The following is a 14,604-nucleotide window of genomic DNA, read 5'->3' as shown; positions in this document are numbered from 1 at the left end:
GGCAAGCTGATTGAAATTGTACAAGCTAAATCCGAGCAAGGCAGAGAGATGGGGATATGCCTGTAGTATATCTCACTTTCAGCAAAGCATTTGACAGACACTTTGTGATAAGCTTCTTGATAAGACAGTAAAATCATGGGCTGGGCTTTTGTTCCCTACCAAAAGCTACCCTCCTGTCTTTGATTTTCTTCTGTGATTCATTCTCTAGAGGTGCAAAGGACATGCTATTTTAAATATTTAACAAAAATTAAATACGGCTTGATTGTAAATAGAACCTCCAAGACAGGCATGTGCTTGTCCATCTCCATCCGTTTTTCAGGCAAGATCACTAAGGGGAGAACGGAAAGCATCCTCACACAGCTGCTCTGAACAGTGGATCTCAATAGAAAAGACCAACACTGCCTCTTGCTTAAACTCCATGGGCACAAAAGGTTCTCCTAAAGTAGGCATGTGCAAAGTCCATTTTGGGGGCCTAATTTGGCAGTATATGTCCCAGGGTAAAACCCTCAAAAAAAGGTCAGCTTCAATCCTTAAAAAAAAAGCTCAACAACTTTGGTCGGCCCTCTCACGTGTTCACGTGTTCACTTCATCAAATCTTGCTCTCTATGAAAAAAGTGTGGGCACCCCTGCTCTAAGAGGTGTATGACCAATATTTAAATATCAATACAAGACAGTTAAAGACAGGTATATTAAATATAAATAAAATATAATTAAAATCAACTGTTCAGCTAAAAACATTTAAACACATGTGTGGATACATGCCTGAACAAAAATATTTTTAGCAGTGTGGAAAAGAGTACACCAAAGGCACTTTTTCTGATGTCACGGTGTTTCCTGAGTATTGATACTGGTTAAGTATCAAGTGAGAGGCAGTGTGGTGTAGTTTGAAAGCACGTCAAAGTAGATAAATAGGCGGCAAGGTAAATGGCATTTCTGTGAGCTGCTCTGGTTTGCCAGAAGCGGCTTAGTCCTGCTGGCCACATGACCTGGAAGCTGTACACCAGCTCCCTCGGCCAATAAAGCGAGTTGAGCGCCGCAACCCTAGAGTAGTCCGCGACTGGACCTAAGGGTCAGGGGTCCCTTTACCTTAAGTATCAGGTGAGAGGCAGTGTGGTGTAGTGGTTAGAGTGCCGAACCAGGACCTAGGAGGCCAGGGTTTCAGTCACCATTCAGCTATGACACTCAGGAATTAAAGTTTTAGGATTGCTGTTCTGTTTTTGATCTGCTCAGTGGACTGTGTGGTATAAAACCTATAAAGTATTGAATCTTTTGTGGCAGTTACAGTTGGTAGCATATTGTGCAGTTTTCAAAATTCCCAGATCTCTTTCAGGTCTATCCTGAGTGTATGCATGCTCCTAGTTTATCTGAAGTTGGTAGAGGAAAAGATTGCTTGCTTAGTTTGTCTTGCATAGTACTGTGATAGACAGCACCTAATTACTTCCATATGAAGATTTATCAGGCTGCAGCTCAAAATGTGTGAATAGTGTGTGTGCATTCAGTTGTCTGGGCTTCTTTGAACTCTGGGTGTGAGCTGATCTCTGGGTGTGGTCTTGTGCAGGCAAACCTCATTATCTGTGGATTAAATCGCCTCCTTATCTGCTTATGCATGCTGCTTTATAACACCAATAGCCCCCTGGGTCCCCACAATTTGGAGTGTCAAGACTCAAGAGGACTTGAATTGTAATGCAAGCATGATTTGCGTACACACACACACATATATATATCACATTGTGATTGCTTGGATCTATTGACTACTTGGGTAAATGCTACACATCTGTAAAAGGTTTTCAGTGGAGCATATTATGAGGGGGACAAACATGCTTGCTTTTGGTCTAATTTACTGTCCCTGTAATTGCCTTAAATTGAGACTTTGGGGTTGGTTGGTTGCAACAAGATGCGATAATTGAGGACATGTGGCACTTAAGTGGGTCAAAACGAGGCCAATAAAACTAGGAGTAGAATTCCATTACAGCTGGAAGGGCTTCATAAAGCAACAATTGTCAAGCTGTTTGCTTAGACCCGTTGAGTCAGGCTAGCGCCATCTTGCGGAGTCTGCTGTGCCTTTTTGTTGATGCAGGGAGCAGACTGACTTGGCAGCAACTTGAATCCCCTCACAGTCCCCACCTTACCGGTACCAAGCTATACCTAGCATGCAATCATGTGACACCTTGCCCAATTCTAGCTAATTAGTGAAAAGCAGCCTCTGGAGGCTTGCAGTCTTCAGTGGAGCACAGAGTGGGGTGAAAAGGCTGCTTAACCCGTCTGGCTGCTTTCTACTTTAAATAACTCCTTCCCCAGCTATGTTCATGGAAGTAAGGGACTTAGCTCACTGAAGGGGAGAAAAGCAGCTGAAAGGATTAAGCAGCCAGCCCCCCCCCCCCCGCCAATGCCCTGTGATTGCAGCTGCCTTTTGTCAATTAATGCAGGTGGAGTGTCCTGAGGGTGGGTCTGTTTCCTGCTCAGTGATTCACCTTTGTCTTCTTCAGCACAGTCCCATGTGGAAGGAATTGGTTTGGAAGAGAGCTTCCCATGGCAATTCAGAAAGTGATTTCCTGGCCTTGCCTGCTGTTGTTTGGCTTAATGACCCTCTCTACTTCAACACAATTTTCATATTTCCCCCTTACTTTTAAGGCAGTTATTGTTATAGCGTCATCTACGTATCTTACTGTTTTAAGATCTGTCCCATTCCTTTTTCTTGATGTTATGGTTTTTTTCAGTTGTGAGCCTCTCTGAGTGGTACAAAATTTAGTACTGATTTAGTTATTTAATTAATTTCAACGGCAGGAGCTGTAAATACATAGACAAAGTTTTGTGGTTTTGGCAATGTGATGCCTTTAGCTGGGCGAGCTGGTGTCTGCCTTCTCTTCCACACCCAACCTTGTATGCTTCTTGTGAGGGCAGAACTCAAAATATTTCACCGTCCTGCAGGCCTCTCTTACCTTTGCTACCTTTTCCCCCAAACCCTGCGGCCTCTTTTTTTTGGTTGGGAGAAGTGGAGGGTTTGCTGTTTGTGCAGCTTAGTTGCCAGCACTTCCTTGGGCTCCCCTTCCTTGTTTTGGGAGCTTGTGAGGCACTCCAGTCCTTCCTTGCCTCTGAAAACTCTTCCTTTTCTGTAGCTAGCAGTTCCTCCTTTCCCTTGTTTCTAGTTTTGCCCTGGAGTAAGTGTAACAAATCAAATATTGGAGCATAGCAATTATCAGATTAAAAAATATATATTGCATGACTTGCACCTTGTGAAAAGCATTTCTAGTCCGAATTCAAACTGAATTAAAAAGTGCATGCCATAATTCTTTGCATGCTTGCAGAATTAAAAGTTATATCTAGGAAGATACTGCTAGGATTATTAAAGTTGGAGTGACAGACATCTTAATGTATTTCAGTATAGTAGGCAGAACTAGACTTTTAATTCCTAGCAAATTAGTGTGGGTTGTATCCAAGTATGTTTTACCCAGAGTAGAATAAATTGGGGTCCATGCCCTACAGGGAAGACATTGGCTGTGTGTCTTTGGAGGTCTAATTGCAGCCCTGTCCTTCTCAGGGAATTGGTGCAAGAGGAGGAAGAACAGTTGATGGAAGAAAGGAAAAAGAGGAAAGACGACAAGAAGAGGAAAGAAGCTGCTCAGAAAAAGGTGAGTCAGAAACTAAGGCACTTAGTGGGTTGTGATGGCCACCAACTTTGAAATGGGCTTAGACAGATGCATGGAGGAGGAGGAGACTCTTTATGGCTATTAGTCATGATGGAACAGAGGAGCATCTTATTAGCCACTGTGAGAAACAGGGTGCTTGATTGGATGGGAGCCCTTTGATCTGATCCAGCTTCAGGGCTCTTTTATGGGCCTAAAATGTATGTGTTTGTGAACCTCGCATTGCATGATTATCAGATGTTTTAGCCTTTAATGCTGGGAGTTCTTTGCACACAGGGGGAGAAGCCTTCAACTTTAAAGGGGTCTGACTACAGTTTTATTGGGGGGGGGAGACAACCTTGCTTCATATTTATGTTGAGAAAGATGCATATGCTGATAATGCCCTATAAGCTGCCAGTTTGTGCCCAGTGTTGGGAAAGCAAGTCTCTGATAATCATTAATTGGGTTGTTGTTGTTGTTTTTCAGGCCGCTGAACAAAAAAACAAAGGTGAGTTATGGTTATTGGTTTGGCGTAACTTTGATATGACTCCTCTTTGTCTGGTGAAGAGCTTTGAATGTGCCTTTGGTGGGCTGGAGATTCTTCCATGAGAAAGCCTACGACCTGGCTTTTTAGTGATGAGGCCTTTTCTATTTGAGACACCACCTTTTTTACTTTCCAGAGGGGCGCATAAAAGAATCCTCGCACCTTTGAGCCTCTCCCAGCCCTTGTCATGTTGAACACTGAACCCCTATTCTGAAGGACAGGCTGGAAGAGATGAGCAAAGAGCTTTGAAATAGGAGAGGAGGAAAGTGCGTGAATGAGAAATTCCTCCCCCCATCCCACCCCCCACCCTATGCCTTAACTCAGGCATCCCCAAACTCGGCCCTCCAGCTATTTTGGGACTACAATTCCCATCATCCTGACCACTGGTCCTGTTAGCTAGGGAAGATGGGAGTTGTAGTCCCAAAACATCTGGAGGGCTGAGTTTGGGGATGCCTGCCTTAACTCTTGTAATTCAAAGCCCTTTCCTAGTTGTTCGAGGATGGAGAGCAAAGTCCCCCTCCCCAGACCCAGTGGTCCTCCTTAGATACCAGATATTGCTGCACATTTTGAATGCCTGCATTCTATCTAAAAGCAGGAAATTTGGAACAACATCCAAGATGTCTACCTGCTTGCACAACGGAAACCTGCTTGTGCAATGTAGCTTGTGGTTTCTTTGATTTCTCCCTCCTGCGCCCCCCTCAAATGCACTCACAAAATTGCTCTGGAGGGTACCCAAAACTCCAGAGCAGATTTTTTGGGTGTGGTTGGAGCTTCAGGGGAGGAATGAAAGGAGAAGCCACACTGCAAAGGCAAACACCTCATGCTATGTTGGCTCTCACCTTTGGTTTTGGTTTTTGGGGGGTTTTAAAAAACTATCCTATACTTAAATTTCTCTCGTTAGGAGATATTTCCAAGATAGTACTACAGATTGCACAAATACATTTGCTCTGCAAATCTTTTGTTGAGCAGATTGATTTTTTTGTGTCCCTTGATGTCTGAAGTCATCTAATGTTTTGTTTCAGATTGCATTAAATGCAAAGCAGAGGAAAAGAGGGATTTGGGGGCAGTTATAAGACTTCAAAAAGGCTTCCTTTCTTTCAATTTAATTTTACTTTTCTCATGAGTGAAACTGGCTAAGAGACCTTTTGGCATTATAAGGGTGCTCTGAGTAGTATCTTCCAAAATGCTAGGCATCTTAGATCGATTAGGAAACAAAAGCTTCAGTGCACTCTAAACTTAGTATACTTAAGAATGGTGCATTTTGAATAATAGGCTAATTTGCTTCACTTAAGGGTGTCAGACCAGCTTGTAGTACACACGTGCCCAGGGTGGATAAAAATTAATTAACTTTTTAAGAATGAAAGGTGCCTCTTTAATTTAGAAAAGCAATAATAGCCTGGTTTAAAAGAAAAATCTGATCCCATATAAGTCCCAGTCTTTTTGGTGGAATTACTTTAATAAGTGTACATAGGATTCAGCTTTAGCCTGCAAGTAAGTGATCTTGCTTAGTCTACTTAGATGTGCACAGATGGGTAAACAAAAGACTATTGTTTTCAAGTGGTTATAATTTTGCAGTGCAATGCTAATATGGGCAGTATTGCAACAAATTCTGGATTTTGCTTCTTGACTTGTAATTAAGGTCCTGCTTAATTACAGACTGCAGTGCTTTAAATATTATAGTGCCTAGTCAGTATGGATTTTGTTCAGGAAGGATGTATACATTTCGAAATTGGAAACCTGATTGAAGACTGCAATCCACAGGCAGGCACAGGAATGCTTTTGAGTACCAATTGTTGGGAACCACGGGAGGGGAGAGTGCTTGCAGGTTTCCGACAGGCATCTGGTTGGCCACTGTGAGAACAGGATGCTGGACTAGATGGGCCCATTTGACCTGATCTAATGGGCTCTTGATGTTCTTGGGGGATCTTGTACTGTCCCATAGCTAGATCTGTGGCACTCGCCCTACTTTCAGCAGACCCTCAATCGGCCTTTTGCCATCATTAGGATTGCTCTGACAATCACTTACATTAGTCTTTCTTAAGGTTCAAATAAATCTACCCTACTGGAGCCTGGTGGCATGTTTCGTTTGTTTGTTCCAATTGTGAAGGCTGAATCAGAATTGTAGAGTTGGAAGGGACCCCAAGGATCTTCTAGTTCAGGGGTCGGCAACCTAAGGCCCATGGGCCACAAGCGGCCCACGGGGGGTCATTTAACCGGACCCTGATGTTTAATTGGGATCTCCTTTCTTGTCATTTGAAGCCTTTGGTTCGAGTTGTGTGACAGCCCTTGAGATATTTGAAGATGGCTATCGTATCTCCTCTCAGTAAACATACCCAGCTCCTTCGACCCTTCCCCATAAGGCTTGATTTCCAGACCCTTGATAATCTTGGTTGCCCTCCTGTGTGCACATTCTGGCTTTCCACCATCTTCCTTAAATTAAAACTTTCTTTCCTATAAAGTAGTATAAAGTGCCCCTTTTCTTATTAAAACTAAAGTTGGTTTCCTTTCACATCAGAACTCCCAGAAAATCTTGCACACTGTGCTTTGGTGAGCCATTGCTGTTTTATCTGTAAAAGGGCAGGTATTTCCTGTCAAAAGTCCCCACCTTGTCTCATTTCCTGTTCCTTCTCATGGCTCTAGGGGAGTCAACTGTAGCTATCCCTCCTCCCCAGGGGCCTCCATTGGAACTTTTGCATTTTACATGTCTCATCTTGGTGATATGAAATCCACATGTGCCCTTTAGCACTCCCGGACTGGCAGCTCAGTGAGGCACTCAAAAGGAAAGTACGTTGCTATGTTTGTAAGTGACAGTGAAAGCAGAGAGGTCTAAATGCAGCCTGCTTTGTGCCAGAAAAAGGAGTGAAACCAACACTTGCAGGGTGGTTCTTCAGCTAGTGAAACTGTTTCCTGTCTGCACTGAAGATGTTAAAGCAACTGTAGTTTTGTTTTCATGCCTAAGTGAAGACTTGAGAGAAGAGTTCTACTCACTAACTAGCCCTGTAAAACTATACCCTTCCAGCAGTTAAGTGATGTTTATGCAGCACATTAGATGTGCTTCTTCTAATCTCTACTGTAGAGTTTAAAAAAAAATTAAAAACAGGTTAAAAAAAATTAAGACAAGGCTTATGCATCTTGAAAACATGTTCTTTGCTCATCTTCCCCGCTGTTAAGTTTTGAGGCAAATCAAGGGCTGCACAACTGCTTTAAAGTTTCTGTTTAGTGCTAAGAAATTTTCCAAGGAGAATTGGAAGTGAGAAATTGAATGGTTTTCTTATGAAAGTTAACTGAAGCCATCTTTGAGCATTCAAGTGTGTGAGCCTGGGTTGCATTGGAGACAAACAAGGCAATTAAAATCACTCATCTCTAGTAACTCGTGGACATACATTGGTAATTGAACATGAAGCTCACCCCTCAAGCCTGCCTTTCCTCCATCCTTCTTTTTTGCTTTTTCTTTCTCCTTTCTGATTACCAACATTGAGTTCCTCCTGGTGCCTGTTTCTCCATGAGATTTGTCCAGGCCAAACTTGTCTTTTTTTCCAGAGATGCTCAAGCCAGCTGTTTATTCTGTTCCTGACCCCTCTGCCACTGGGGTGCTTCATCATTCCCATCATCCCAGCGGTTCCATTGCCACTGGGGAAGGGGAGGGTTTTCCAGCAAGAGCAGGAGCCACCTAGTCTGTCATGTATATAAAGCATACAGTCAAACCTCGAAACTCGAACATAATCCGTTCCGGAAGAGCATTCGACTTCAGAATTGTTCGGGTTCTGAGGCACAACTTCCGATTGGTTGCAAGAGCTTCTTGCACTCAAACGGAAGCCACGCCAGACGTTTGAGTTCTGTGTAACGTTCCGGGTTTTTGGCATTCAGGAGCCAAAACGTTCGAAAACAGAGCCATTTGAGAATCAAGGTTTGACTGCATAGCTACCGCCTTTTTAAACCCCTTGTGTAAGTTCTATGTTTTAGAAGTCTTTTTGAGAACAAACAATTGTGTGTTTTGTTGAATGAATATTTGTTGTTGTTTTTTAATGGTCTCCTAAAACAATTTACTAACATCTGCTCTTCCTCCCTCTTCTCTCCCCCTCCCCCATCAAACATCTTGCTTTGGGCAAGTGTAGTGCCGGAACCTGCCAAGCCCAGTGTCAACCAGCTATTACCTGCCACCTCCACTGCCGGCACAACCACAGCAACCAGCAGTGTTGGTGGCAATAATAATGCCAAGAGGGCTTTGGTCAGCAGTCAGCAGCAGCAGCAGCAGTCGTCGTCCTTGCCTCGCTACCCACCTCGCGAAGTCCCTCCGCGGTTCCGGCACCAGGAGCAGAAGCAACTCTTGAAGCGAGGGCAGCCACTGCCGGGGATCGCTGCAACCCTGGGGGCGGCATCTAAACTGCTGAACGGCCAGTCCGAAGGGAGCCCAGTAACAAGCGAGCAACCTGCAGTCGGTGGCGAAGGTCAGAGCAGCAGCAAAAAGCAAACAGGTGAGGAGGCGGCAAAGACCTCCCAATGAAAGGGACAAGTGCCTGTAAACTCTCTGGCTCATTTGGCAGGGGGGCTGCACACTTTGGAGGAAGGCCCAACCTAGCTCTTTTCCATGCTCCTTAAGACCCATTTCACCTCCATTTCTAAATGTCACAACTCTGCAGAAACCGGATGTTCTTTTCCTGTGCTTCATGCCAAGACTGCAGCTGCAGAACCTGCCAAGGCACAACACATGGTCTCTCTGCCCTCAGCTGTGTCACCTGCCTTTCCACACTTGGGGGGAGTGGAGCGGGCAGGAGGAATAATACCCTTGCTGGCGTCAGTTCTTCCTTCACACTTGTGACCAGAGGAGCGCTAGAGAGTTTCTCCACTTAAGAATATAGGACTGTTCTCAATGTAGTAGGAAGGTTGGTGCACCCATTGTGTGACTTAACATTTCGAAGAGGAGCATAATGGGGGCACATGCTTTCTATATGCCAGCAGTTTACTCTCAGAGTGATAAGAGGCTCGGTCCTAAGAAGTCTGCACGGACAGCAAGCCATTGTAGGCACTTGTCAGATGATCAGAGTGACCAGAGAGGTGAATGAATCTGGAGCCCTGAGCAGGGATGAGTTGACCATTGCGAGACCACAGCAGACCAGAGAAGTCTGTAATAGTCTAAGCAAGAGATCTCCAGAGCTTGGCCAGAGTTCTTAACAAGAGGGAGGGGCCAAGATGAGCTCTATAGCCAAGGCACTCTCCCACCATTCCACTAGCTGCACTTCAGCTACCAGTGGGATGTAGTGAGACACCCCTCCTGTAGATCTTAATGAGTGGGAAAAGGGGAGAGGCAAGTCATTTTAGGTATCAGGACTCATTTCACATGTGGAATATATGGACATACCTGTGCCTGCCCTTTTGCTAAGAATATTTCAAGTACCTAAGCCATGTACTTTTGCAACATCTTGTGGTCCTTGTTTTCCAGAATTCTGGATAGTCTTCTTGCCTCTGTTTCTTTGCTCACTGTACTGAGTGTTCTTTTTTGCTGTACCATTTCCAATGATGATGACGATGTCTTCTCCTCCTCCTCCTCCTAGATCTGAACCACAGCACACTAGGATCCCATTATGAGAACTCTCAGTGGGGAACAGTCTCTTCCAGTGGTGACTCCAGCACAAACTGGGATAAAGTTATTGTAGACGGCTCAGACAAGGAGGCATGGCCCTCAATCACCGGCAGTGACGTGGAGCTGGCTTCAGAATGTACGGACACTGACTCTGCTTCTGCCTCGAGTTCTGGGTCAGAGAGGAACCTCATCGCCATGGCTTCAAGGGGCCCGGGCAGTGAAGTGAATGGCTTGCGGAACGGCGGCGGCGGCCACTGTCCTCAGGCCAAGTTTGGCAACAGTAGCAACAGCAATAACGTGGGCAACGGGAGCGTTGGCAGGTCATGGGGCGTGTCCCTCGGCTCCCTCGTGAGCTCCTGCTCGCCGATGCCCGCCGATGCTCCTAACGGCATGTCGGAAAGTAGCAACAATAGAATGAACACTTGGAGCGCGCTCAACTCATCCAATGGAGGATTAAATCCCAGCACTTTGAATTCCAACGGCCACCGCAGTGCCTGGCCTGTCTTGGAGAACAATGGGCATGCCCTGAAAGGGCCCGGAGGAAGCGGTAGCTGCAGCACAGGTTTAGGTCAGATAGCGAACAATCAGAGTATGAACTCGTCCAGCCTTGGCGGCTCCTGGGCCAGCCTCCAGGAAAACTGTGATCCCCAAGCGAATGGTACAAGGAAGGCTTCGCGGAGTGGGCAGCCTCAGAGCCTTAACCCCGAAGTGAATGGACCAAATAATAATAACACTACTAACTTTATGACCTCTAGTTTACCAAACCCTGCTGGTTCGATGCAGGTGACTGAACCGGCAAGTAGTAATACAGGGCCTGGGGCCTGGTGCGTGAGTGCCAAGAGCAGTCGGCCTCAGCCCCAGGCCTCCTCTCCAGTAATAAGCAGCACTTCCGTTTCTCACCTGAGCAATGGTGAAGCAAAAAATGGTGGAACTCCCAGTACTCTGTGGGGCACCTACAGCCCCGCTTACTCCGGAGACACCTGCTCAAACAGCCAAGCCAATAGCGACACTGTGAATGCAAACCTAATGCAGCCTGGGCTCAGCGGGACCAGCAGCACTAACTTTGAAATCAATGGGGAGAAAGGAGCAGGGGCGTGGGAGGCAGCAGGCGGGGGGGCCAGCACCCAGAATGTGGTGTGGGGGGGTGGGATTGGAATGGGCTCTGGAGGAGGAGGAGGAGGCAGCGGCCGGAGGGGTCCTGCCCAAAGCACCACCTTAGCCGACGGAGAGTGGAACAAACTTCCAAGCAACCCTCACGCCTCCAAGGGCGGCAGCGGGAACAGTAAGAAGTTTACAAACATGCGGAAATCTTCTGAGGAGGAGAGTGCCGCAATCGACATCCAGAGTTTTGCAGCAATTCAGAATGTTGAGCAGAATGGCGGGTGGACGAAAAGCAGTATTGGGGATAGCGACGGCAGCACCGAGAGCCCCGAGGAAAGATCCGCCACGGAAGGGGCGAACCGCGAAAGGAGGAAAGCTGACCAGCACGCGTTGCTCCAGAGCATAGTGAACAGGACAGATCTGGACCCCCGGGTCCTTTCCAATTCCGGTTGGGGACAGACTCCGATCAAACAAAACACTGCCTGGGACACAGAGGTTTCTTCAAGAGGGGAGAAAAAGACTGACAATGGGACGGAGGCCTGGGGGGGCTGCGTGGCCCAAGCCTGCGGCTCAGGGGGCCTCACAGAGAGGTCCAGCCTGCATGGCAACAACGCTCCATCCAGCCAGGGTTGGGGCGATCCAAAGTCTGCTACAAGGTGGGGGGACTCCAAAGTCTCCGGCACCCAGGGGGGGTGGGAAGAGGGCTCTGCTTCCACTGCACAGGCCAAGGGCAATCAATCATGGGGGAGCGGCAAAGAGGACAGGTGCTCATCATCGCAGTGGAGCGACCCAGACAAGCTCAAGCAGGGGTGGGGAGATGGGCAGAAGGCAAGCCCCGGGTGGGCGGCCCCAGCTGTCGACGGCTGGGGGGAGAACCTGAGAAGCAATCATTGGGGCGAGGTGAAGAAATCCAGTTCCGGCAGCAGTGACAGCGACAAGTCGACCTCTGGCTGGAAAGAGCCGGGCAAGTCTGGCACTGCGCACTGGGGGGGAGGCGGCGGCGGCAACAACGCCAAGCCAACGAGCTGCACGGGATGGGAAGAGTCTGCCAAGCCAAGCCAAAGCCAGGGATGGGGAGAATCTCCTAAGCCAAGCCGCTCCCAGAGCTGGGGGGGAGAGGCACCCTCCAAGCGCCCTCCTTCCCCAGACTGGAGCAAGCAACAAGAGGTGGGCTGCTGGGGGGCACCGTCTGCGGCAAGCAAGCCGCCGGCCGCAGGATGGCTAGGAGGACCAATGCCGTCTGCAGCCAAGGAAGAGGAGCCCACCGGGTGGGAGGAGCCATCCCCCGAGTCCATTCGCCGCAAAATGGAGATTGACGATGGAACTTCTGCTTGGGGCGACCCAAGCAAGTACAACTACAAGAATGTGAATATGTGGAACAAGAACACTCTGAACAGTGGCAGCGGCTGTTCAGACCAGCAGGCACAGGGACTGCAGCAAGGGCTTTCTTCAAGCGCCGTGAGCAGCATGGAGACTGGTGGCGGCAGTGGCAGCAGCTCTGGTAAGGCTCCATTTTCCGTGATCTGACCAACTGAGACAACCCTCAGGCGCTACTTGGGGGGGGGGGGCTACTGGAATGTCTATTGAAAAGCATTGTTGCTTGTTTCGCTCCAAAAAGCTAGTGGGAAGTCAAGAATATACCAAGGCTTCCAGGTGTGGTTTGTCTGGAGAGAAACAAACCATCTTCCCATGTTCAGGTATCACAAGTCAGGCTCCGGCTCATTTCCTAGTGGAGCAACAGGAGCAGGGCAGAAGCAGAGCAAGCACTGTATTAGCTGCATTGCACAAGCATGCTGGTCATTTGTGTTTAACCATTGTTTGTTTTTAAGCTATGGTGTAAAGTTGGGTGCAAACCATGGTTTATAAAATTGTGTGGAGAAGTAGCCAGAAAATCATTCAGTGGTACATCTTAGCCTTGTCAAATCAATGAAAACTCACGGTTGTTGAAAGGTCCTGGGAGATTTGCAGAAGGTTGACTGATTTTGGTCTTTTGCCTTTCAAACAATACAAAGATACCACCACCACCCTTCAGCTGCCTTCTAGTCAATTCCTACTTATATTTTGTTTTAATTGCAAGGAGCAAAATAAGAATTTATATCCTTTCCTGTGAGTATTTGGGGGGGGGGATGAACAAGTGCCACACATAGCATTTTTCTTGCTTATTGATCAACAGGCATTAATCATTAACACAGCAAATGGGGCAACCCAGTCAGATGGGCAGGGTATAAATATTATTATTAGTAGACCATCTTCTTTGAAGATCAGTTTGCGTTGGTGGTAGGATAATGTGAGCTTTCCATTTGGTTATAGAACAGCTTTCCTCACAATGGAACTGAAATTATTACTAAAAACGTCAGTAAATTTTCTTTAAACAATCCCAAAGTTAGCCTAGCCATGTGTTGCCTGGCTTTGGGACCAGCTAATAACGTGAACCTCTTTTGAAAGGTTGGGGAGAGCCTCTTCCTGCTCCTGTTACTGTAGACAATGGCACATCAGCTTGGGGCAAGCCTGTTGATGCTGGTACGAGCTGGGGAGAATCGGTCGGTGATGCTATGAGTGCCGGTAGCTGGGGGAACACATCTGCTGGGCAGCAGCCTTCTCATAAACCTGGTACGTGCTTTTCTAGGTGGGCTGGAAGTGGGGAACTGCACTAGGGAAGTTGCTAGCTGTCGAGGTCTGGGGGGGGGGTGTGGGGAACCAAGGGTTCGTTTGTTTGGAGAACTGAATTAAGAAGGGAGGCCCTACGACTTGGGTCTGGGAGATCTGCGTTCAGATCCCTCCTTCGTCATTGGCTGCTGTTAGCTTGACTCTTGTTCTTTGTAAAATGTGAATAACAGCTCCCCAGGTGATAGTGCTGCATAGCGGCTATAGTGATGGCGGGGGGGGGGGAGTGTTGTATCTGATGAGTAAAGAGTGAATTTTTTTTATCAGGACCTAAGTCTATGCAAGTTCCAGATGGCTGGTGTGGGGGCGACATGCCTTTGCCAGGAAGCCATCAGTCGAACTGGGAGGAAGAGGACGACGTTGAGATTGGGATGTGGAACAGCAACTCTGCCCAAGATGCCAACGCCTCTCTACACTGGCCACCATACCCTAAAAAGATGCCTTCTAAGGTAACCGAGTTTAGCTGCAGAGCAAGACAGAGAGAAGCTCCCTCTACCTCTTAAACTACCTGAAGCCTGTGCCCCATTAAAGTCCTATGTAGGTGTTGATCAGTAGCCATATATCTATTAATGAAGTTTCCATGCTGTTTGTGTTTGGTTGTAGGGAACAATGAAAAATGGAAACAAGCAAGACGAAACGTGGATCAATCCATTTGTGAAACAGTTTGTGAATCTCGGCTTCCATGTAAGTGGGGTGTGCGTGGCAGGGCAAAGACTCATCCCATGGCAATTCATTCTTTTTCCAGCCCCGCTTAATATTACCTGCTTTTTTCACGTTTTGCTAAGATGCATTCTGTAATCTTCTGCCTGCTTGCCTGCCTTCCCTCCCTCATGAAAGGGGTAGCCTGGAGTATACCAGTAAGCAGAGGCTGACTGTAATTAAGCTCCTCTTGGTTATTCCTTTAGAGAGAGTCACCAGAAGAAATGATGCAGAGCAATAAGATGGATGTATCTGGAGGTAAGTGCAGGTGTGGGGTTGTGGTGGGATGAATGAAAGGTGACTCAAGATAGAAGGGGGGGTGCAGAGTATCTCAGTGATAGGGCGCTGGCTTGGCATGCAGAAGGCTCCAGGTTCAATCCCCAATGGCAGCA

At 47.2% G+C, this 14,604-nt stretch overlaps 1 protein-coding gene and 1 long non-coding RNA gene across 3 annotated transcripts in view; one reads left to right on the top strand and one right to left on the bottom strand.

The window, feature by feature from the left end:
- The window catches only part of TNRC6A (trinucleotide repeat containing adaptor 6A), a 40,770-nt gene that overhangs the window by 8,656 nt on the left and 17,510 nt on the right, over positions 1-14,604 (top strand). For both annotated transcript variants that reach the window (XM_082199314.1, XM_082199313.1), the window contains exons 3-10: positions 3,539-3,629; positions 4,110-4,131; positions 8,283-8,642; positions 9,720-12,350; positions 13,295-13,459; positions 13,781-13,962; positions 14,117-14,197; positions 14,419-14,470. In XM_082199314.1, the coding sequence (XP_082055440.1) occupies positions 3,539-3,629; positions 4,110-4,131; positions 8,283-8,642; positions 9,720-12,350; positions 13,295-13,459; positions 13,781-13,962; positions 14,117-14,197; positions 14,419-14,470 (3,584 nt within the window). The remainder of the gene's footprint in view (positions 1-3,538; positions 3,630-4,109; positions 4,132-8,282; positions 8,643-9,719; positions 12,351-13,294; positions 13,460-13,780; positions 13,963-14,116; positions 14,198-14,418; positions 14,471-14,604) is intronic.
- The window catches only part of LOC309518869, a 213,773-nt gene that overhangs the window by 188,508 nt on the left and 10,661 nt on the right, over positions 1-14,604 (bottom strand). The window lies entirely within an intron of this gene.

This window comes from Podarcis vaucheri, assembly GCF_965113315.1.
Source record: "Podarcis vaucheri genome assembly, chromosome: 14".
Lineage (NCBI taxonomy): Eukaryota > Metazoa > Chordata > Lepidosauria > Squamata > Lacertidae > Podarcis > Podarcis vaucheri.
This window is presented reverse-complemented; position numbering and strand designations above follow the sequence as displayed.